Below are 24,920 nucleotides of genomic sequence, written 5' to 3'. Positions count from 1 at the left end.
ACTCACTTTATTTACAAAATTAAATAATAATAATAATAATAATACAGGCAGGATCCGCTTTGCAGAGCTTCGCTTTTCAGCGTTTCGTTAATATGGCGGTTTTCAATGATACTCATTTAACATTCAAACTTCCTACAATAAATAAATTCACTACTCACTATAAGCTAAGGATGAAATTATTTCAAGTAATGTGTGCAATGTACACATTGTATTTGAAAGTGAACAAAATAGGCTGTTTCACTTTACAGCAGCAGCCCAGAACTTCATAAAGTGACACTTGATACCTCCCATCCTGTTCTTACTTTGTTTATTATGCAGCCAAAATAGTATATTTTAATTTAACCCGGTAATGCATTGTGTGTCGCTACCTCTAATTTCGAGATTCATGCCAAGCATGACAGAAAATCCGGTATAGAATATATATATATATATATATATATATATATATATATATATATATATATATATATATATATATATATATATATATATATATATATATATATATATACAGGCTTGTCCCGCTTATACAGCAGGTTAAGACAACACAAGTTGTTAAGACTATACCAACGTCTAGGTTTACTGCCTCGTGTGAAGAATTACACATATGTGCAACATCTCGGTGTCTTTAAGATTTGTAGGCGTTTCGCCATCCAGCGGCTTTATCAATACAAATTCAAGGACATAATGAGAAGACTATACAACTATACACAAAGGACCTTGATGTTGGTGATGAGCACTGAAGACTACGATGCTCATCACCAGCTCTAAGACTGAGCAACTGATTACCTGCTGTTTTGTATATAGTTCTACTGTCTTCCTATTATGTCCTAGAATCTGTATTGATAAAGCCACTGGATGGCGAAACGTCTACAATAAAGATATCCAGATGTTGCACATCTGTCTTAATTCTTCATCTTGTCGTATTGTACACCAGTCATGTACAACTGTACACCAGTCATGTACAACTGTACACCAGTCATGTACAACTGTTCACCAGTCAGGTACAACTGTACACCAGTCATGTACAACTGTACACCAGTCATGTACAACTGTACACTAGCCAGGTACAACTGTACACCAGTCATGTACAACTGTACACCAGTCATGTACAACTGTACACCAGTCATGTACAACTGTACACCAGTCATGTACAACTGTACACCAGTCATGTACAACTGTACACCAGTCAGGTACAACTGTACACTAGCCAGGTACAACTGTACACCAGTCATGTACAACTGTACACCAGTCACGTACAACTGTACACTAGTCGTGTACAACTGTACACCAGTCACATACAACTGTACACTAGTCGTGTACAACTGTACACTAGCCAGGTACAACTGTACACCAGTCACGTACAACTGTACACTAGTCGTGTACAACTGTACACCAGTCACGTACAACTGTACACTAGTCGTGTACAACTGTACACTAGCCAGGTACAACTGTACACCAGTCATGTACAACTGTTCACCACTCAGGTACAACTGTACACCAGTCGTGTACAACTGTACACTAGCCAGGTACAACTGTACACCAGTCGTGTACAACTGTACACTAGCCAGGTACAACTGTACACCAGTCATGTACAACTGTTCACCAGTCAGGTACAACTGTACACCAGTCATGTACAACTGTACACCAGTCATGTACAACTGTACACCAGTCATGTACAACTGTACACCAGTCATGTACAACTGTACACCAGTCATGTACAACTGTACACTAGCCAGGTACAACTGTACACCAGTCATGTACAACTGTTCACCAGTCAGGTACAACTGTACACCAGTCATGTACAACTGTACACCAGTCATGTACAACTGTACACCAGTCATGTACAACTGTACACCAGTCATGTACAACTGTTCACCAGTCAGGTACAACTGTACACCAGTCGTGTACAACTGTACACTAGCCAGGTACAACTGTACACCAGTCACATACAACTGTACACCAGTCACGTACAACTGTACACCAGTCACGTACAACTGTACACCAGTCAGGTACAACTGTACACCAGTCATGTACAACTGTTCACCAGTCAGGTACAACTGTACACCAGTCACGTACAACTGTACACCAGTCATGTACAACTGTACACCAGTCATGTACACCTGTACACCAGTCAGGTACAACTGTACACCAGTCATGTACAACTATACACCAGTCACATACAACTGTACACCAGTCACATACAACTGTACACCAGTCAGGTACAACTGTACACCAGTCATGTACAACTGTACACCAGTCATGTACAACTGTACACCAGTCACATACAACTGTACACCAGTCACGTACAACTGTACACCAGTCACGTACAACTGTACACCAGTCACATACAACTGTACACCAGTCACGTACAACTGTACACCAGTCACGTACAACTGCCTGGCGTCTCCTCCACAAACATGTTTCACAACACACTGTTTCATCCTCCATTATCTCAGCCTCTCATTACCTCTAAATAAAAATTTATAATATATACACAGCAAAGTACCTGTGGTAGCGAGGTCCCCTCAGGTACCATACTTGTGGTTGTTGGTCCTGGCTCAGCGTGGTTGTACCATGGTGGGGTAACATGACGGTACCATGGAGACAACCCCACTGCTCGTACTTCCTCCCTTCCTCACACCTGTCAACGTTGACACCTTATACTCACACTTGTCTTGTGGTCACCTCACACTAACATTATTCTGACTTCTTAACCTCTACCCTCCGTGACGCACACGAAATTAATATTTAACTAAATTTTAAATCATTAATGTCACTAAAACTTCTGTGATATATCAAAACTTTAAGTAAACCTATTTTGAGTACGCTTGTTACTGTTACTCTGGTCTGCATTGACCTACAACCATAATTTTCTTTATAAACCTCCTTTTGTATTTCGTTCAATCATTGAGTTGTTACAATCTCTTCAGTTTTTTTTTTTTTTTGAAAACCAATGAGGTGGTTAAAATGTCTTATACATGTTCGACTGCTAAGTATTTTTTATTTTTGAATAAGAAACCAGTGTTGTACATGTGTCAGAAACAAACAATATGTCGAATGGAGAAAAGGGCACACAGCAGAAACCAACTAAAAACGAATATGAAATATAAAGATAAACATATAGCAAGAAATATCTACAAAAAATAAACAGTGCAAATAAGAACACACCAGAAAATGCCAACAGAATACAAACACTGAGCAAAGACACAACAGAAGACACCAGTAAATCAGAGACAAGAATCATCATAAGGATATATAGAGGGAATAATACTCAATAGAGAGAACAAAAGACGCACAGGAAGGCGCGTAAGGAGGTACTGGAATGTGCAGCCAGAGCGTGTGCCAGGAGTCTGGTGCTGGCCTGGGCCCACACGTCCACGGGGGCACGCATGGCCCTCCACAGCAAATTGAGACGAACATGGACCACCTCGTCCTGCTCACCGTCTTCACTAGAGTCCTCCGTCAGGTACTCCTCCCGACATCCCCGTCTGTAATATAATTGAATTAGTTAGGTGTAAAGCACTGTTGGCTGCTCCTGGAAAAAACAAGATTAAAACTAATCGATTATTCGTAAACAAGTTTAATATCTGTCAGCTGCACGTCAGTAAGCTTTAAATAAATAATCCCTAAATTATGTAATAAAGTTGTTTATAAAGCGTTTAGAGGAAGGTGTTAAGATTAGTCGTGACCCTTTGTTGCTGTATCCCTTCTCTGAAACATTCTGCCCCTATCCACCTTGTCAGTTCCTCTCAGTATTTTATATGTCGTTATCATGCCTCCCCTATTCCTCCTGTCCTCCACTGTCGTCATGTTGATTTCCCTTAACCTCATCTCATACCTCTTAGATCCGGGACTAGTCTTGTTGCAAACTTTTGCACTTTCTCTAATTTCTTAACGTAGTTGACAAGGTGTGGGTTAGATACTGGTGCAGCATACTCCAATATGGGCCTGACGTACACGGTGTACAATATCTTGAATGGCTCCTTACTTAGGTGTCGAAATGCTACTCTTAGGTTTGCCAGGCGGCCATAAGCTGCAGCAGTTATCTGGTTGATGTGCACCTTAGGAGACGTGCTCGGTATGATACTCTCCCCACGATCCTTTATCTTGAGTGAAGTTTGCAGCCCTTGACCCCGTAGCATGTACCCGGTCTGTGGTCTTGTTTGATCTTCCCCAATCTTCATGACTTTGCAGTTGGTGGAGTTAAACTCCAGGAGCCATTTGTAGGACCAAGTTTGTAGCTTGTCCAGATCCTTCTGTGGGCCTTCCTGACCCTTGTCTGCTTGAATTCTCCGCATTAGCTTCAGGTGTATGCAAATAGGGACACCTCTGAATCTGTACCTTCCGTCATGTCTTTCACATATACCAGAAACAGCACCGGCTTTAGGATTGATCCTTATGGAGCCCCACTCGTCACATGTGACACCTCGTCAAGTACTATCACTCGCTGATTCTTTCTTGTAAAGTATTCCTGATCCATGTAGTTCCTTTTCTGTTATTCCTGCCTCCTCCTCTAGCTTTTGCACTAATCTCTTGCGCGGAACTGTGTCGATAGCCTTCTTACTGTCCAAGAAAATGCAGTCTACCCACCTCTCTCTCTCTCCTCTTACTTCTGGTACTTTGTCATAAAACTCCAGTAGGTTTGTGACACAGGATTTTCCCTCCCTGAATTATTATTATAATCAAAAAGAAGCGCTAAGCCACAAGGACTATACAGTTCCCTCCCTGAAACCATGCTGGTTATTGTGTATAAGCTCATTCCTGTTCCACTACTCTTCTTCTTATATTCTCCATGACTTTACATTCAATGCATATCAGTGACACTGGTCTATAGTTTAATACTACCTATCTATCTCTGTTCTTAAAAACTGGAACTACATTTTCTGTCTTCCACATCGCAGGTAGCTGCCCTGTTATGATAGAAGTGTTGAAGATTGTTGTTAGTGGCACACACAGTGCCTCTGCTCCCTCTCTCAGGACCCATAGAGAGAGATGTTGTCTGGTCCCACCGCCTTTGAAGTATCTAGTTCGCTTAGCAGTCTCTTCCCCTCCTCGGTTGTGTGCAGTTTACCTGGAGTTTACCTGGAGAGAGTTCCAGGGGTTAACGCCCACGCAGCCCGGTCTGTGACCAGGCCTCCTGGTGGATCAGAGCCTGATCAACCAGGCTGTTGCTGCTGGCTGCACGCAAACCAACGTACGAGCCACAGCCCGGCTGGTCAGGAACCGACTTTAGGTGCTTGTCCAGTGCCAGCTTGAAGACTGCCAAGGGTCTGTTGGTAATCCCCCTTATGTATGCTGGGAGGCAGTTGAACAGTCTCGGGCCCCTGACACTTATTGTATGGTCTCTTAACGTGCTAGTCACACCCCTGCTTTTCATTGGGGGGATGTTGCATCGTCTGCCAAGTCTTTTGCTTTCGTAGTGAGTGATTTTCGTGTGCAAGTTCGGTACTAGTCCCTCTAGGATTTTCCAGGTGTATATAATCATGTATCTCTCCCACCTGCGTTCCAGGGAATACAGTTTTAGGAGCCTCAAGCGCTCCCAGTAATTGAGGTGTATTATCTCCGTTATGCACGCCATGAAGGTTCTCTGTACATTTTCTAGGTCAGCAATTTCACCTGCCTTGAAAGGTGCTGTTAGTGTGCAGCAATATTCCAGCCTAGATAGAACAAGTGACCTGAAGAGTGTCATCATGGGCTTGGCCTCCCTAGTTTTGAAGGTTCTCATTATCCATCCTGTCATTTCTCTAGCAGATGCGATTGATACAATGTTATGGTCCTTGAAGGTGAGATCCTCCGACATGATCACTCCCAGGTCTTTGACGTTGGTGTTTCGATTTATTTTGTGGCCAGAATTTGTTTTGTACTCTGATGAAGATTTAATTTCCTCGTGTTTACCATATCTGAGTAATTGAAATTTCTCATCGTTGAACTTCATATTGTTTTCTGCAGCCCACTGAAAGATTTGGTTGATGTCCGCCTGGAGCCTTGCAGTGTCTGCAATGGAAGACACTGTCATGCAGATTCGGGAGTCATCTGCAAAGGAAGACACGGTGCTGTGGCTGACATCCTTGTCTATGCCGGATATGAGGATGAGGAACAAGATGGGAGCGAGTACTGTGCCTTGTGGAACAGAGCTTTTCACCGTAGCTGCCTCGGACTTTACTCTGTTGACGACTACTCTCTGTGTTCTGTTAGTGAGGAAATTATAGATCCATTGACCGACTTTTCCTGTTATTCCTTTAGCACGCATTTTGTGCGCTATTACGCCATGGTCACACTTGTCGAATGCTTTTGCAAAGTCTGTATATATTACATCTGCATTTTGTCTTCTAGTGCATTTAGGACCTTGTCGTAGTGATCCAATAGTTGAGACAGACAGGAGCGACCTGTTCTAAACCCATGTTGCCCTGGGTTGTGTAACTGATGGCTTTCTAGATGGGTGGTGATCTTGCTTCTTAGGACCCTTTCAAAGAATTTTATAATATGGGATGTTTGTGCTATCGGTCTGTAGTTCTTTGCTGTTGCTTTACTGCCCCCTTTGTGGAGTGGGGCTATGTCTGTTGTTTTTAGTAACTGTGGGATGACCCCCGTGTCCATGCTCCCTCTCCATAGGATGGAAAAGGCTCGTGATAGGGGCTTCTTGCAGTTCTTGATGAACACGGAGTTCCATGAGTCTGGCCCTGGGGCAGAGTGCATGGGCATGTCATTTATCGCCTGTTCGAAGTCATTTGGCGTCAGGATAACATCGGATAGGCTTGTGTTAACCAAATTCTGTGGCTCTCCCATAAAAAATTCATTTTGATCTTCGACTCTCAGTCTGGTTAGCGGCTTGCTAAAAACTGAGTCATATTGGGACTTGAGTAGCTCACTCATTTCCTTGCTGTCATCTGTGTAGGACCCATCTTGTTTAAGTAGGGGCCCAATACTGGACGTTGTTCTCTACTTTGATTTGGCATAGGAGAAGAAATACTTTGGGTTTCTTTCGATTTCATTTATGGCTTTTAGTTCTTCCCGTGATTCCTGACTCCTATAAGATTCCTTTAGCTTAAGTTCGATGCTTGCTATTTCTCTGACCAGTGTCTCCCTACGCATTTCAGATATATTGACCTCTTTTAGGAGCTCTGTTATTCTTTTCCGTCGCCTGTAAAGGGAGCGCCTGTCTCTTTCTATTTTACATCTACTCCTCCTTTTTCTTAGAGGAATAAGCCTTGTGCATACATCGAGTGCCACCAAGTTAATCTGTTCTAGGCATAAGTTGGGGTCTGTGTTGCTTAGTATATCTTCCCAGCTTATATCGGTTAGGACTTGGTTTACTTGGTCCCACTTTATGTTTTTGTTATTGAAGTTGAATTTGGTGAATGCTCCCTCGTGACTAGTCTCATTATGTCGGTCTGGGGCTCCACGCATACATGTCTGAATCTCAATTATGTTGTGATCTGAGTATATTGTTTTAGATATGGTGACATTTCTTATCAGATCATCATTGTTAGTGAAGATGAGGTCTAGTGTATTCTCCAGTCTAGTAGGCTCTATTATTTGCTGGTTTAAATTGAATTTTGTGCAGAGATTTAAAAGCTCGTGTGAGTGTGAGTTTTCATCAGAGCTGCCTCCTGGTGTTATTATTGCAACAATATTATTTGCTATATTCCTCCATTTTAGGTGCCTTAAGTTGAAATCCCCCAGGAGCAAGATGTTGGGTGCAGGAGCTGGAAGATTTTCCAGACAGTGGTCAATTTTTAACAGCTGTTCCTGGAATTGCTGGGATGTTGCATCCGGAGGCTTGTAGACTACCACAATGACTAGGTTTTGGTTCTCGACCTTTGCTGCTAAAACTTCCACTACATCATTTGAGGCATTAAGCAATTCTGTGCAAACAAGTGACTCTGCAATGTACAGGCCAACCCCCCCCCCTTTTGCCTGTTCACTCTGTCACATCTGTATAGGTTGTAACCTGGGATCCATATTTCGTTGTCCAAGTGATCCTTTACGTGGGTCTCAGTGAAAGCCGCGAACATTGCCTTTGCCTCTGCAAGCAGTCCACGGATGAAAGGTATTTTGTTGTTTGTTGCTGGCTTTAGACCCTGTATATTTGCAAAGAAGAATGTCATCGGACTGGTGGTATTGTTGGTACTGGGGGGGGAATTTTTTTCCGGCATTAGTATCTGTATCTGTTGGTTTGGAGTGGAGGCCATCGACTGTGGTTCCACTCCAGGAATGACTGGATTTGGTGTACGATTTCTGCCATTTCCTGCCAGTTTTTTTTCCTTCCTGGCACTAAAAAAGCTCTCCCTCTTGAGTGGCTGTGGCTACCCAGGTTTTCCCATGGCCTGGATGTTTTGTATCTTTTTGTCCCCTTTAGATGGTGTGCCTGGCAATTTAAGTTATAGCACAGTCTTTCCTGTACTGAAGAGGTACACATTTCAGTGTGAAAAAGCTTACAGGAAGGGATTTTGCATTTTCCTGTTGTCATATGGGCATGGCATTTTCTAGGGTGGTCATAGTTGCACGTCCCGTCTGTTTTTCCAGATTTCCCATGTCTGCAGATACCAAGTGCATAGTATGTGCACAGGCTTGGTTTCCGTTTGCCTTGGGTTTCTGTGACTGTATTCCCTGTTGGTGCATGTTTCCCTGTCTTATTCCTATCCTCCCTAGCACCAGCAATGGAGCTCCCACCAGTTGTTTTTGGTAATATATCCTCACTATTGCTAGTGGAGTCCTCTTGTTTGCTATTTCCTGTGGTATTTCTAGTTTGCAATATTGGTTTTATTTTATCTTTGACTACACTTGTTTTCCCACTACGGCTCCTGTCCCCTACGAGGTCATTTATATGTATTCCTTCCTGCGTATAATTCCCGACTACCTGGACAAAATCTCCAGCTTCACCATTACTGTCTCCCAGGACAGCACCTCCAGCTTCACCATTACTGTCTCCCAGGACAGCACCTCCAGCTTCACCATTACTGTCTCCCAGGACAGCACCTCCAGCTTCACCATTACTGTCTCCCAGGACAGCACCTCCAGCTTCACCATTACTGTCTCCCAGGGCAGCACTATCAGCCCCACATTTACTGACTACCAGGACATCACCTCCAGCCTTACAGTTTCTGACTACATGGCCAGTATCAAGGGCAGCACCATTCAGCCCAGACTTTTTATGTTCCCATCTGTTGTAGAAAGCTTCCAGGTTGTCTATGAAAGCAGCTTTGATGTTATCCTCTTTTAATACCCTTGTGATTTTAGTCCACAGATTTATCTCATTTGGGCATACCCAAAAACACTTCCCTGTTTTAATACTGCTTGTAGCTAGTTCTTGGATATCTGCACAAGGGGCGTGACACCAATTTCCACAAAAATGACAATTTATCCATGTGGAAGCCCGTTTGTTCGATTGACTGCAGACTACACAGGGCTTCATAATGATTTGAATGGTTGATTTACTGTAATTCTACTAGCAACCTCTTGAATATTCTATTAATAACCTCCTTAAATGAAGCTCTAGCTATTTGTATTTCTATTTCTAACTTTACTTGTATATTGGACAGCTTACCGTGTACGTTCCTGATTTATATTTATTGTTTGTGTTTGATAAGGGCGCCTACAACCCCATCCGTTTACAGTCTGCTTTATTGTCCAACGAATCCGTTGGAAACCAGTCAAGGGTTCGGACCAGTCGAGGGTTCGGACCAGCCGATCTGATCTGATCAGTGGGTCACTTATTTAAAACATACTGGTCGGTGATTTGGGCTAACACCTGAAGGATCTACTTGAAATTATCTACCCGAGTAATATGTGATTTGTTTGATACAAAAGTATAACTTGCGTGTTGAAGAACCGGTGATTTCTGGCAGCTCCTACAATGATGAACGGTCGAGCCTCAACCCTTGTTTATCAATCGCTGTATCTAGCTTCTCTAGTTTTTTTTTCATCTCCACCACAATAACTGCTATATTATCACTATAGTTGACTGGTGGAAATTTTGGAGGAAGGACGCTTTTTCTGTAGTAATAATTGCTTCTCGTTGTGTATATTGCGACTGCTGGTAACTACAGGTTATATGAAAATCACAGTATACGTCTGGTATTTCAAGAAAAAAGAAACTAATGAAAGTCACTCCACTCCACTAAGTACCATTATAATACTGGTTAGTTGCTACTACAACACTGTATTCTGCTATTCACTGGTATCACTAGATTATATGCGAGTACACTAGCAGGCCAGGAAGATTATTAAAACAGCTGACCACTGTGGTAAGATTCTGGCGACTTCTGGCACCTGCCTCTATAGGCTTATCACTTCATTTACAGTGTGTCCAGCACTTGTTGGTGTACCATTCCTTCCGGTTTTCTGGAAATCTTTCTGTTTCTACTGAAAATATCTCCTTAAATCTCATGTTAAGCTCTTCACATACTTCTTGGTCATTTCTTGTGATCTTCCCTCCTTCCTTCCTTAGTCTGATTACCAGGTACCTGACTGTTGTTTTCCTTCTGATGTGGCTGTACAACAGCTTTGTCATTCTCGTATTGCCGCTGGGCCTTCCTCCTTATCCATGCATATTCGTTGCTGGCTCTTCGATTCATTGCCTTATTTTCTTGGTTCCATTGTCTTTTATACTATTTTCATGCTCTAGCACACTTAGCTTTGGCCTCTCTACACCTCTGGGTGAACCAAGGGCTTCTTGTCTTTCCAGTGTTTCTGTTGCCTTTTATCTACGAATTTCTCCTCTGCACCCTGGAACTTTGTGGTCACGTGCTCCATCATTTCATTTACTGTCTTTCCCTCCAGCTCTCTTACCCACTTCACCTCGTGCAGGAATTGTCTCGTGCCTGCGTAGTTCCCTCTTTTGTGGTCTGGCGTTTCCCATCCTTTGCACACTGCTTCACTCTCAACTGTTAACTCTACAATGTATTCTAAGCTCAGGACCCGTAGCCCGATCGCTAGTGCACTCAGCTCACACACTGAGGTCCTTAGTTCGAGTCTCTGATACGGCTGGAAAACATTAGAACGTGTTTCCATAAGACACCTGCTGTCCCTGTTCACCCATCAGTATAAAAATGGGTACCTAAGTGTTAGTCCAGTGTGGTTCACATCCTGGGACAAAACTGACCTAATTTGCCCGAAATGCTCTGCATAACAAGCGGCTTTTTATATAGTAGTATGTCATTGATGTCAACTAGGCCTGTATACCTTGTAAATGTACTTGTAGAAATTAAGACATTATTATTATTACTGGTTCTGAGGGGCCTTTCATATGTGACATCCCCAACATTTGAACTAATCAAGGTGAATATGAGGTACAGCCTTGCTGGTTCATCCTCTTCTGTCTGGTAGTGTCGCTAACATGTTGATACATCGCATAAGGTTTTTCATTACTGTCTTCATCATCTTAGCCCTCCACATTTCTGGTCTTCCATGTGGCTCCAGGTTTTCCAAGTCACTCTCCTTGTGGTTGAAATCACCCACAACTGGTAACTTTGCCCTACCCATATGGGCCCTTCTGGTCACCTCAGCTAGTGTCCACCATTGCCCTCTTGCTCCCATTGTAGTTTTGTCTTGGCCTCCTGATAGGAGAGGAGGACATGGCCGAAATGACAAATTTTCAGAGAATAAGGGTTTACTTGAGGGGAAAAAATCGTCTAGTCAGATTGACTTTAAAGACAGAAACAGTGGGAAACAGGATCCTGCAGCAGAAACCATGGCTAAAGAACTCAACTGCGACAGAACACGAACAGAATGATAGAAGCAGAGAGGATGCAAGGGGCAGGAAAGAGAGACAAGCAAGGTAGCCTAGACTCAGGTGGACCAGCAAACACAACCACCCAAAGAACTACTCACAGAACACCCTCAACCTCCACCTCCCCACTGCATCCAAACACAATACCCCAAGACCAACCACATTTTGCACCCATAGCCCCCACCCACAAGCACAAACCCCCACCTTTACAGCAACCTTCCAAAGTATCCTGCCTGGTCTCCCACTTCCCCCAGCCCCCACAAATTCCCAGGAATACAGTATTACAAAAGAAGCTGAAGGTATGGTATACTCTGCAGACGGAATAACAAATAAGTGTGAGGAGTGACACGAAATAATCATAGAGCCTTCACCAGACATCATAGCACTCATGGAAACAAAACTCATGGAGATAACAGATGTGATCTTTCCAACCGGATATCAGATCCTGAGGAACGATTGAGGGAACAGAGGGGGAAGGAGGCACTGTACTGCTCATCAAAAAACAGTGGAGTTTTGAGTTGGAAGGATTGGACAGACGGGAAGCAAGGAACTAAATAGTAGGAACACTTCAGACTCGGGGGTCCCAAGGTGGTGATTACAACCTGCCACAGACTATCTGGAGGCAAAGACAATACTACAATGAGAGCAAGAGGGCAATGGTTGACACACTAGCTGAGGTGAGCAGAAGGGCCCATATGGGTAGGGCAAAGTTACCAGTTGTGGGTGATTTCAACAACAAGGAGAGTGACTGTAAAACCTGGAGCCACATGGAGGACCAGAAATGTGGAGAGCTAAGATGATGGAGGCGGTAATGAAAAACCTCATGCGATGTATCAACATGTTAGCGACACTACCAGACAGAAGATAAGCCAGGAAGGCTGGACCTCATATTCATCTTGTCGATTCGTCTTAGTATTATATGTCTTTATCAAATTCCCCCAATCTCTCCTGTGCTCCTGTGTCCCTTAACCTCTCCTCGTAAGACATGCCCAATAGCTCCGGAACTAGTCTTGTTGCAAACCTTTGTACTTTCTCGAGTTTCCTTACATGCTTGGGTAGGTGTGGGTTCCAAACTGGTGTTGCATACTCCAATATAGGCCTTACGTACAGTGTGTACATGGACCTGAATGATTCCTTATGAAGATGTCAGAATTCTGTTCTTAGGTTTGCTAGGCGCGCATATGCTGCAGCAGTTATTTGGTTGATGTGCGCCTCAGGAGATGTGCCTGGTGTTATACTCACCCCAAGATTCTTTTCCTTGAGTGAGGTTTGTAGTCTCTGGCCCCCTAGACTGTACTCCGTCTGCGGTCTTCTTTGCCCTTCCCCAATCTTCATGACTTTGCACACACATGTGTGTGTGGGTGTGTGCATGCACTCATGTGTTTATGTGGTCACATGTAAAATACATGTGAAAACTTTTTGTTACTTTAAGACATCACTTAAAAATGTGAAAATAAATAATATATAGTGTAGATGAAGGAATAATTGAATACAAGTCATTCCACGTGAGTCTACCCGAGCAGGTGTTGTGAGTCTACCTGAGCAGGTGTTGTGAGTCTACCTGAGCAGGTGTTGTGAGTCTACCTGAGCAGGTGTTGTGAGTCTACCCGAGCAGGTGTTGTGAGTCTACCTGAGCAGGTGTTGTGAGTCTACCTGAGCAGGTGTTGTGAGTCTACCCGAGCAGGTGTTGTGAGTCTACCCGAGCAGGTGTTGTGAGTCTACCCGAGCAGGTGTTGTGAGTCTACCCGAGCAGGTGTTGTGAGTCTACCTGAGCAGGTGTTGTGAGTCTACCCGAGCAGGTGTTGTGAGTCTACCTGAGCAGGTGTTGTGAGTCTACCCGAGCAGGTGTTGTGAGTCTGCCTGAGCAGGTGTTGTGAGTCTACCCGAGCAGGTGTTGTGAGTCTACCTGAGCAGGTGTTGTGAGTCTACCAGAGCAGGTGTTGTGAGTGTTGTGAGTCTACCCGAGCAGGTGAGCAGGTGTTGTGAGTCTACCCGAGCAGGTGTTGTGAGTCTACCTGTTGTGAGTCTACCCGAGCAGGTGTTGTGAGTCTACCCGAGCAGGTGTTGTGAGTCTACCTGAGCAGGTGTTGTGAGTCTACCCGAGCAGGTGTTGTGAGTCTACCTGAGCAGGTGTTGTGAGTCTACCCGAGCAGGTGTTGTGAGTCTACCTGAGCAGGTGTTGTGAGTCTACCCGAGCAGGTGTTGTGAGTCTACCTGAGCAGGTGTTGTGAGTCTACCTGAGCAGGTGTTGTGAGTCTACCTGAGCAGGTGTTGTGAGTCTACCCGAGCAGGTGTTGTGAGTCTACCTGAGCAGGTGTTGTGAGTCTACCCGAGCAGGTGTTGTGAGTCTACCTGAGCAGGTGTTGTGAGTCTACCTGAGCAGGTGTTGTGAGTCTACCTGAGCAGGTGTTGTGAGTCTACCTGAGCAGGTGTTGTGAGTCTACCTGAGCAGGTGTTGTGAGTCTACCTGAGCAGGTGTTGTGAGTCTACCCGAGCAGGTGTTGTGAGTCTACCTGAGCAGGTGTTGTGAGTCTACCTGAGCAGGTGTTGTGAGTCTACCTGAGCAGGTGTTGTGAGTCTACCTGAGCAGGTGTTGTGAGTCTACCTGAGCAGGTGTTGTGAGTCTACCTGAGCAGGTGTTGTGAGTCTACCCGAGCAGGTGTTGTGAGTCTACCTGAGCAGGTGTTGTGAGTCTACCCGAGCAGGTGTTGTGAGTCTACCCGAGCAGATGTTGTGAGTCTACCCGAGCAGATGTTGTGAGTCTACCCGAGCAGATGTTGTGAGTCTACCCGAGCAGATGTTGTGAGTCTACCCGAGCAGTTGTTGTGAGTCTACCCGAGCAGATGTTGTGAGTCTACCCGAGCAGATGTTGTGAGTCTACCCGAGCAGATGTTGTGAGTCTACCCGAGCAGGTGTTGTGAGTCTACCTGAGCAGGTGTTGTGAGTCTACCTGAGCAGGTGTTGTGAGTCTACCCGAGCAGGTGTTGTGAGTCTACCTGAGCAGGTGTTGTGAGTCTACCTGAGCAGGTGTTGTGAGTCTACCCGAGCAGGTGTTGTGAGTCTACCCGAGCAGGTGTTGTGAGTCTACCTGAGCAGGTGTTGTGAGTCTACCTGAGCAGGTGTTGTGAGTCTACCTGAGCAGGTGTTGTGAGTCTACCCGAGCAGGTGTTGTGAGTCTACCCGAGCAGGTGTTGTGAGTCTACCCGAGCAGGTGTTGTGAGTCTACCTGAGCAGGTGTTGTGAGTCTACCTGAGCAGGTGTTGTGAGTCTACCCGAGCAGGTGTTGTGAGTCTACCTGAGCAGGTGTTGTGAGTCTACCCGAGCAGATGTTGTGAGTCTACCTGAGCAGGTGTTGTGAGTCTACCTGAGCAGAGTCACCTGAGCAGGTGTTGTGAGTCTACCTGAGCAGGTGTTGTGAGTCTACCTGAGCAGGTGTTGTGAGTCTACCCGAGCAGGTGTTGTGAGTCTACCTGAGCAGGTGTTGTGAGTCTACCTGAGCAGATGTTGTGAGTCTACCTGAGCAGGTGTTGTGAGTCTACCTGAGCAGGTGTTGTGAGTCTACCCGAGCAGGTGTTGTGAATCTACCTGAGCAGATGTTGTGAGTCTACCTGAGCAGATGTTGTGAGTCTACCCGAGCAGGTGTTGTGAGTCTACCTGAGCAGGTGTTGTGAGTCTACCCGAGCAGGTGTTGTGAGTCTACCTGAGCAGATGTTGTGAGTCTACCCGAGCAGATGTTGTGAGTCTACCTGAGCAGAGTTGTGAGTCTACCCGAGCAGGTGTTGTGAGTCTACCTGAGCAGTGAGTCTACCTGAGCAGATGTTGTGAGTCTACCCGAGCAGGTGTTGTGAGTCTACCTGAGCAGGTGTTGTGAGTCTACCCGAGCAGGTGTTGTGAGTCTACCTGAGCAGATGTTGTGAGTCTACCTGAGCAGGTGTTGTGAGTCTACCCGAGCAGGTGTTGTGAGTCTACCTGAGCAGGTGTTGTGAGTCTACCTGAGCAGGTGTTGTGAGTCTACCCGAGCAGGTGTTGTGAGTCTACCTGAGCAGGTGTTGTGAGTCTACCCGAGCAGGTGTTGTGAGTCTACCTGAGCAGGTGTTGTGAGTCTACCTGAGCAGGTGTTGTGAGTCTACCCGAGCAGGTGTTGTGAGTCTACCTGAGCAGGTGTTGTGAGTCTACCTGAGCAGGTGTTGTGAGTCTACCTGAGCAGGTGTTGTGAGTCTACCTGAGCAGGTGTTGTGAGTCTACCTGAGCAGGTGTTGTGAGTCTACCCGAGCAGATGTTGTGAGTCTACCCGAGCAGATGTTGTGAGTCTACCTGAGCAGATACTGTGAGTCTACCCGAGCAGATATTGTGAGTCTACCTGAGCAGATATTGTGAGTCTACCCGAGCAGATATTGTGAGTCTACCCGAGCAGATATTGTGAGTCTACCCGAGCAGATATTGTGATTCTACCTGAGCAGGTGTTGTGAGTCTACCTGAGCAGATATTGTGAGTCTACCTGAGCAGATATTGTGAGTCTACCCGAGCAGATATTGTGAGTCTACCTGAGCAGGTGTTGTGAGTCTACCTGAGCAGGTGTTGTGAGTCTACCTGAGCAGGTGTTGTGAGTCTACCTGAGCAGATGTTGTGAGTCTACCTGAGCAGATATTGTGAGTCTACCCGAGCAGATATTGTGATTCTACCTGAGCAGGTGTTGTGAGTCTACCTGAGCAGGTGTTGTGAGTCTACCTGAGCAGGTGTTGTGAGTCTACCTGAGCAGGTGTTGTGAGTCTACCTGAGCAGGTGTTGTGAGTCTACCTGAGCAGATGTTGCGAGTCTACCTGAGCAGATATTGTGAGTCTACCTGAGCAGATATTGTGAGTCTACCTGAGCAGATATTGTGATTCTATCTGAGCAGGTGTTGCGAGTCTACCTGAGCAGATATTGTGAGTCTACCTGAGCAGATACTGCAAGTCCACCTGAGCAGATACTGAGTCTACCTGGGCAGATGTTGCAAGTCTACCTGAGCAAGTGCTGTGAGTCTACCTGAGCAGGTGTTGTGAGTCTACCTGAGCAGATACTGAGTCTACCTGGGCAGATGTTGCAAGTCTACCTGAGCAGATACTGTGAGTCTACCTGAGCAGGTGCTGTGAGTCTACCTGAGCAGGTGCTGTGAGTCTACCTGAGCAGGTGTTGTGAGTCTACCTGAGCAGATACTGTGAGTCTACCTGAGCAGGTGCTGAGTCTACCTGAGCAGGTGTTGTGAGTCTACCTGAGCAGGTGTTGTGAGTCTACCTGAGCAGATACTGTGAGTCTACCTGAGCAGGTGTTGTGAGTCTACCTGAGCAGGTGTTGTGAGTCTACCTGAGCAGATACTGTGAGTCTACCTGAGCAGGTGTTGTGAGTCTACCTGAGCAGGTGTTGTGAGTCTACCTGAGCAGGTGTTGTGAGTCTACCTGAGCAGGTGTTGTGAGTCTACCTGAGCAGATATTGTGAGTCTACCAGAGCAGGTGCTGTGAGTATACCTGAGCAGATATTGTGAGTCTACCTTTACAGGTGTTGTGAGTCTACCTGAGCAGATGTTGGGAGTCTACCTGAGCAGGTGTTGTGAGTCTACCTGAGCAGATGTTGGGAGTCTACCTGAGCAGATGTTGTGAGTACCCGAGCAGATGTTGTGTGTCTACCTTAGCAGGTGTTGTGAGTCTACGTGAGCAGATGTGAGTCTACCCGAGCAGATGTGAGTCTACCTGAGCAGGTGTTGTGAGCCTACCTGAGCAGGTGTTGTGAGCCTGCTTGAGCAGGTGTTGTGAGCCTGCTTGAGCAGGTGTTGTGAGCCTACCTGAGCAGGTGTTGTGAGCCTGCTTGAGCAGGTGTTGTGAGCCTGCTTGAGCAGGTGTTGTGAGCCTACCTGAGCAGACCGTTGAAGGTAAGCCTCCAGAGCCTCATGGGGTACACACAGGTGAGGCTGAGTCCCGCAGCCTCCCATCCGTCTCCACTCACGTTGACCTGGTTACTGTCTGGCTGATCTGACGGCGGAGGACAGGTCAGCAGGGCTACAACTATTATTATTATTTTAATTATTGTCGTCGTTTATTTTATTATTAACTTATCTAAAAGAAAACGTTGAAACCATGTTGGTAGTACAGTGTCAACTGAGAGGAATAATATACCAGAATATGAAAGAGAAACCACACCACAGGCGGGGACAGAACCCGCGATCTGTTATAAAACGCCAGACTATGAAGAAGAGGGAGGGAGAGAGAGAGAGAGAGAGAGAGAGAGAGAGAGAGAGAGAGAGAGAGAGAGAGAGAGAGAGAGAGAGAGAGAGAGAGAGAGAGAGAGAGAGAGAGAGAGAGAGAGATTGTTCTCAAATCTACAATATTGTTCGGAATATAATATCTAGAAGGAAGAATACACACTAAAACTACCCCTGGGTCCTTAATCTACACAATATCCTAGCAAATTACTGGAATTAGGGAAACGGACGGTAAGAGTAGAATTAACCTAATGAAAATTAGAGGTGCGTACAAACAATTACAAAACAGTGTGTTACCATGCGGGGTTCAAGACTCTTCAACCTTCTGTCACTAGGTATAAAATATAAAAGTTTCCAAAAGAAAACTGATAAGTTTGAACAGAAAGGGCAGAATCACCCAGACTGTGGTGGTTGTGTTGTCTGTGGATTAAAGGCAGCAACCACAGGTTGTCTTAGGAGGGTCTGAGAAGAGAAGAAATGTCACAAGACAGAGTAAGCCGAGGTCACGTGACAGTCTCCATGAAAGACAACAGCATAACAAGGACCAATGATACGAATGAAAATCAGAAAAAGTGTCCGACATGAGAGTGAAAAACAGACGAGGAAAAATGAGAATGAGATATGGGATGTTAGTGCTATCGGTCTGTAGTTCTTTGTTGTTTCTTTACTGCCCCCTTTGTGGAGTGGGGCTATGTCTGTTGTTTTTAGTCCCACAGTTACTAAAAACAACAGACACAGCCCCACTCCACAAAGGAGGCAGTAAAGAAACAGCAAAGAACTACAGACCGATAGCACTAACATCCCATATCATAAAAATCTTTGAAAGGGTCCTAAGAAGCAAGATCACCACCCATCTAGAAACCCATCAGTTACACAACCCAGGGCAACATGGGTTTAGAACAGGTCGCTCCTGTCTGTCTCAACTATTGGATCACTACGACAAGGTCCTAAATGCACTAGAAGACAAAAAGAATGCAGATGTAATATATACAGACTTTGCAAAAGCCTTCGACAAGTGTGACCATGGCGTAATAGCGCACAAAATGCGTGTTAAAGGAATAACAGGAAAAGTCGGTCGATGCATCTATAATTTCCTCACTAACAGAACACAGAGAGTAGTCGTCAACAGAGTAAAGTCCGAGGCAGCTACGGTGAAAAGCTCTGTTCCACAAGGCACAGTACTCGCTCCCATCTTGTTCCTCATCCTCATATCCGACATAGACAAGGATGTCAGCCACAGCACCGTGTCTTCCTTTGCAGATGACACCCGAATCTGCATGACAGTGTCCTCCATTGCAGACACTGCAAGGCTCCAGGCGGACATCAACCAAATCTTTCAGTGGGCTGCAGAAAACAATATGAAGTTCAACGATGAGAAATTTCAATTACTCAGATATGGTAAACACGAGGAAATTAAATCTTCATCAGAGTACAAAACAAATTCTGGCCACAAAATAGAGCGAAACACCAACGTCAAAGACCTGGGAGTGATCATGTCGGAGGATCTCACCTTCAAGGACCATAACATTGTATCAATCACATCTGCTAGAAAAATGACAGGATGGATAATGAGAACCTTCAAAACTAGGGAGGCCAAGCCCATGATGACACTCTTCAGGTCATTTGTTCTATCTAGGCTGGAATATTGCTGCACACTAACAGCACCTTTCAAGGCAGGTGAAATTGCTGACCTAGAAAATGTACAGAGAACCTTCACGGCGCGCATAACGGATAAAACACCTCAATTACTGGGAGCGCTTGAGGTTCCTAAACCTGTATTCGCTGGAACGCAGGCCGGAGAGATACATGATTATATACACCTGGAAAATCCTAGAGGGACTAGTACCGAACTTGCACACGAAAATCACTCACTACGAAAGCAAAAGACTTGGCAGACGATGCAACATCCCCCTAATGAAAAGCAGGGGTGTCACTAGCACGTTAACAGACCATACAATAAGTGTCAGGGGCCCGAGACTGTTCAACTGCCTCCCAGCATGCATACCTGGAGTTTACCTGGAGAGAGTTCCGGGGGTCAACGCCCCCGCGGCCCGGTCTGTGACCAGGCCTCCTGGTGGATCAGAGCCTGATCAACCAGGCTGTTACTGGTGGCTGCACGCAAACCAACGTACGAGCCACAGCCCGGCTGGTCAGGAACCGACTTTAGGTGCTTGTCCAGTGCCAGCGTGAAGACTGCCAGGGGTCTGTTGGTAATCCCCCTTATGTATGCTGGGAGGCAGTTGAACAGTCTCGGGCCCCTGACACTTATTGTATGGTCTCTTAACGTGCTAGTGACACCCCTGCTTTTCATTGGGGGGATGTTGCATCGTCTGCCAAGTCTTTTGCTTTCGTAGTGAGTGATTTTCGTGTGCAAGTTCGGTACTAGTCCCTCTAGGATTTTCCAGGTGTATATAATCATGTATCTCTCCCGCCTGCATTCCAGCGAATACAGGTTTAGGAACCTCAAGTGCTCCCAGTAATTGAGGTGTTTTATCTCCGTTATGCACGCCGTGAAGGTTCTCTGTACATTTTCTAGGTCAGCAATTTCACCTGCCTTGAAAGGTGCTGTTAGTGTGCAGCAATATTCCAGCCTAGATAGAACAAGTGACCTGAACAGTGTCATCATGGGCTTGGCCTCCTTTGTTCTGAAGGTTCTCATTATCCATTAGGGGGATTACCAACAGACCCCTGGCAGTCTTCAAGCTGGCACTGGACAAGCACCTAAAGTCGGTTTCTGACCAGCCGGGCTGTGGCTCGTACGTTGGTTTGCGTGCAGCCAGCAGTAACAGCCTGGTTGATCAGGCTCTGATCCACCAGGAGGCCTGGTCACAGACCGGGTCGCGGGGGCGTTGACCCCCGGAACTCTCTCCAGGTAAACTCCAGGTACTACAGAAGATATGAGTAAAAAAAAAAACTTACGTGTACTTCAGGATATTTATTAATGGAAACATTTTGACAAGAGTGTGTTCTTGAGTCCTTGGGTAGGTATGTAAGGTATACTAGAGACTCACTTGGGAGGATGTAGAGGGCGCCAGTGTGGTCCCGGACACACAAGAAGACAGAAGCTCGACGATGTGTGAGTCTGACGAGACGCGCCGCCACGACGCGACCCTCACTGTCCACACCACACATACTCATATCGTCCTCATGCTGAAATAAAACACTACACTCCATTATGTAACATCTTACGGAGCTGGTTAAATAGTTCTTCATTCAGCGGGAATCGAGACACAGGGACATATCTCCTTCCAACTTCCAACTGTTATCCGTGTCCACCTACCAGTATACAGGTACCTGTGTGTAAGTCGACTGTCACCCAGCTGACCTGCTGTCCGGCCAGCAAGTCACTATTCATTACTACTACTAAAACCACTACTACTACCTCGCTTCACTCCTCTTTCCGTCTCTATGCCTCTACCACTACTCTCCCTACTACTACTACTTCCACTAACAACACTATTTCTCCACTGTCTTCTTCCTCTCTTTGTCTCGTCTTTGCCCCCCCCCCTCTTCTATATATAATGGCTCCCTCACCTTCATGTTAGTGTGACTTTGTAAATGGTCCAAGTCGGACCGAAACGTCGTCATAAGCTTCTCTCTCCTCTGTGCGGGTTATTTGTGTATTAATTAGCTAACCAACCTTCACATGTATCTGCAGTACCATGGTTATATCATGACTCTGCCAACTCGTGGGAACAATGAATCGATCAGATTATGACAACGACCCATGTCAGGTAATATAACATGAAGAATAAACTAACAGCAACAATGGTCCGCTGTTGTGGGTCACATCCTGGGAAAGAGAACCACTGAATTTATGTGGAAACGAGACGTATTTCGGTTGCTGTGCGAACCATATCTCGGTATCTCACAATCCCAGCCCGCGCAAGAAGCCTTGGAACAATACCTCAAAACCCTCAATAGACAGAGTTGCAAATGAACTCTCTCAACAGACCTAAGAGTTATGTGAGGCATACTTGCCACGTTCCCAAAACAGGGCTCGTTGTAAAAAAGCTGTCTTACGGATGTGAACCTAAAGTCTTGCTTCTAATCATCAGTCTGAGGATTTGATAAAACAAATGTAAAAATGTGCCTCTCTTTACTGAATAAAAATATCTTGTACCATTATATTTAAAGTCTGTTCGAGAAATAGTAATCACAAAATAAAACTTTAAAATAATACTGATAATTATTCTAAGTCACTGGATTAATCATAAAATGTATCACACCAAACACTTGAAACCCACACAAGTACAACTCACTTGCTCAAAGTATGTCCAGTACATACAATGTGTAGATACCAACAAGGCGATCAGAAATAAAGTACGTTCATTCCTAGAATAGGCTAAATCCACAAAGCTAGGCAAAGCCTAGGTTGACTCATTACTTGCTGTTAGGAAGCAAATTCTTCCTAAGACTGAATCTACACTAAACAATGTAGAATTAGAGTCCAATACACCCAAAAATGAGTAAGGCAAACAATATCCAAACGAGTCCAAGTCAATCCAAAGACCATGTGTACCACCCAGAATAGGTGACTCAAACACTAGTTTACAAGCCACTCCACTGTGGCTATCTCTCATACACAGTAAATTAATACACAACCCAAAGATGAAAAACTAAGTCAACTATGTCATAATGTGTGTTGGTAAAGTGTAACAGTGTTTTATGCATACTCTGAAGTTCAACATGATTACCAGTCCGCACAGCAATGCCAGTAATAATGGTGTCGAAACTGCAGAGATCACAGTATGGAAATAGGCTGCAGACACAAGACAATGAAGAGTTTCTTATTCTTAAAATTGACAGTGAGCTTGCATGTGGGATAATGTTAATGGAGACAGAGCTATGCTCCTGTCTTCCCAAATAAGCAGAAACACCAACACGTGGACAGCTGCAGTTGGCAGCATGGGAGAGATGGTATCATAAATTTAAACATGATAAAACTAAGAGGCAGGCCATCTTTTATTCTCAAGACATAAATGCTCAGAAGGAGTAAACGTAGATGCTGAAAATGTGGGGAAAAAAGCACATGCATGACTACGAGGCAAACTGGCCTGAAGGATTTCATCATCTCTTGAGGAGATGGAGTTTTACGATGTGAGAGAACAAGACAGCAAGGGCAGGTCCTGCTGTACAATTTAGATCCCGACTGAAATTTGCAAGGGTTATTGCATCGTCATGTCTCCTAATATTAATTTAAAAAACATAACGAGTTGTGAACCAGCACAAGTTCCAACTTCAATGTTTGACGAAAACAACAGAGATATAAGAGCTGATGAATCAAAACCAATTGTGGAAAATACTGTATATATTTTCCAGAAATTCAGTATTTATATGTAAATAGATGGCCATACTGTATTTAATAATATTATGTCATAGAAAACGGAAAGCCTGCGTCTGCGCAGATGAGACTCGCCATCTTGGTTTTTGAATTGGCTACAACGTTAGTGAATAGGAAGAATTTTTCGTGCTCAAGAGGTTAAAATTGTGCTGACACCTCTCAAATAGGAGGCGAAATTGGTGGATGTGCATTCCTGCATAACTTGAGATATCAGATGACTGGACAAGACAGCTCCAGGAACCTTAGATAAGCTCTCTAGATTTGTGTATAATTCTGGCCAGTGTTTTCATAAATTTAGTTAGTGAGGTTTTTCTGAGTATGATACAACTTAATATCCAGTCAAATTGGTGAGTGATATTAAGATATATTTTCCTTCTGTTATGTAATTGTGCATATATATAACCATTTATTATTTTTAATATACAGTCCACAAATTTATATACCAGTATTCCTGGTGTATGTATATTTCATTTAATTAATAGGTCCAGAGCAACTTGTGGATATGACAGTTGTAGGTATCGAAGGGGGACATTTTTGCGACCTAGGTGTCCCAAATTCCTACTTGTCTAACTGATAAATAATAATTATCTATGTTCATTTATTGCTATGTACATAATGATACATACAGATAAATGCAATTTTCCACACCAATATTAAAGAAAAAACTTCAAGGAAAGCCTAATGCCATTGTTATAGATGGCTATGCCATTCTTTAAGCAAGCTAGGGCAATGTAAAACACCTAATTGCAAAGTGTGTGAAACAAATTTAAAGAGAGCATCAGAATGGACGTAATCTTTGATGTTTACCTATGCGTACAGTATCAAGAGTGAAATTAGATGTGATCGTGGAATTAATATTTCTAAAAAGAATCAGCTGCATCTGAACTCTCCTTTTCCGCCTCAATAGGTTGTGCTGTCACGAAAAATACACAGTTGGTTTATGTGGTGCATAATACACTTGTAACTAAAATGGAGCTAACAATCCTAACAGACTAGGTTTTTACTGGAAGATCATTTATTTAAAGACAAACATGACTTGAAGATCGTGCTTGATTAAGCTGATTCAGCCATTCCTCACCAAGTGATATCATTGGCAACTTTCAGATGTAATAGTATCAAAGACCTCAGTAATGACACTGAGGTCTTTGTGTTGTTAAAACAAAGGTAGCAACACTAGGTCAGTGAGTGTTGCGTCAACACTCACACGGTCAGTGATGAGTGTCTTGAGTTTCTCCAGCTCCTGCTCGCTGGGTGTAGCCACAAACCCACATTTAGCGTAATCTGCGGTGTCGCTCAGGTCATAGTTGTTGATCTTGTTCTGCCACAAGAGTCGTTCCATCCATACCTCGAACACCAGTCTGGTCCATCGACACCAGTACGCAGCTCCTCTCACGCCTGCCACGAAAGAAAAGAATTTAAAATATAAATACAAGCAGGAAGAAAGCCATAGCTAAATGATGTATAGATAGGATGACCAACTAGATCAGGTTATTGGTCATGGGTTCAAACCTCATCCGTTCCGTGGTTTATTTACATGCAAAAGTTTGCAAAACTTATTTAAAAAAGAAAATGGAATATAAAAATTGAGCAAAATTCCCTCTTCCATT

At 44.6% G+C, this 24,920-nt stretch overlaps 1 protein-coding gene across 1 annotated transcript in view; it reads right to left on the bottom strand.

The window, feature by feature from the left end:
* The window catches only part of LOC128692823 (rifampicin phosphotransferase), a 240,021-nt gene extending 215,313 nt beyond the window's left edge, over positions 1–24,708 (bottom strand). The window contains exons 1-5 of the mRNA XM_070092185.1: positions 24,518–24,708; positions 20,981–21,119; positions 17,622–17,739; positions 3,300–3,491; positions 2,510–2,644 (exon numbers count right to left, since the gene is read on the bottom strand). Of these exons, the coding sequence (XP_069948286.1) occupies positions 2,510–2,644; positions 3,300–3,491; positions 17,622–17,739; positions 20,981–21,119; positions 24,518–24,652 (719 nt within the window). The 5' untranslated portion in view covers positions 24,653–24,708. The remainder of the gene's footprint in view (positions 1–2,509; positions 2,645–3,299; positions 3,492–17,621; positions 17,740–20,980; positions 21,120–24,517) is intronic.
* Positions 24,709–24,920: the final 212 nt, after the last annotated feature.

This window comes from Cherax quadricarinatus, chromosome 38, assembly GCF_038502225.1.
Source record: "Cherax quadricarinatus isolate ZL_2023a chromosome 38, ASM3850222v1, whole genome shotgun sequence".
NCBI lineage: Eukaryota > Metazoa > Arthropoda > Malacostraca > Decapoda > Parastacidae > Cherax > Cherax quadricarinatus.
This window is presented reverse-complemented; position numbering and strand designations above follow the sequence as displayed.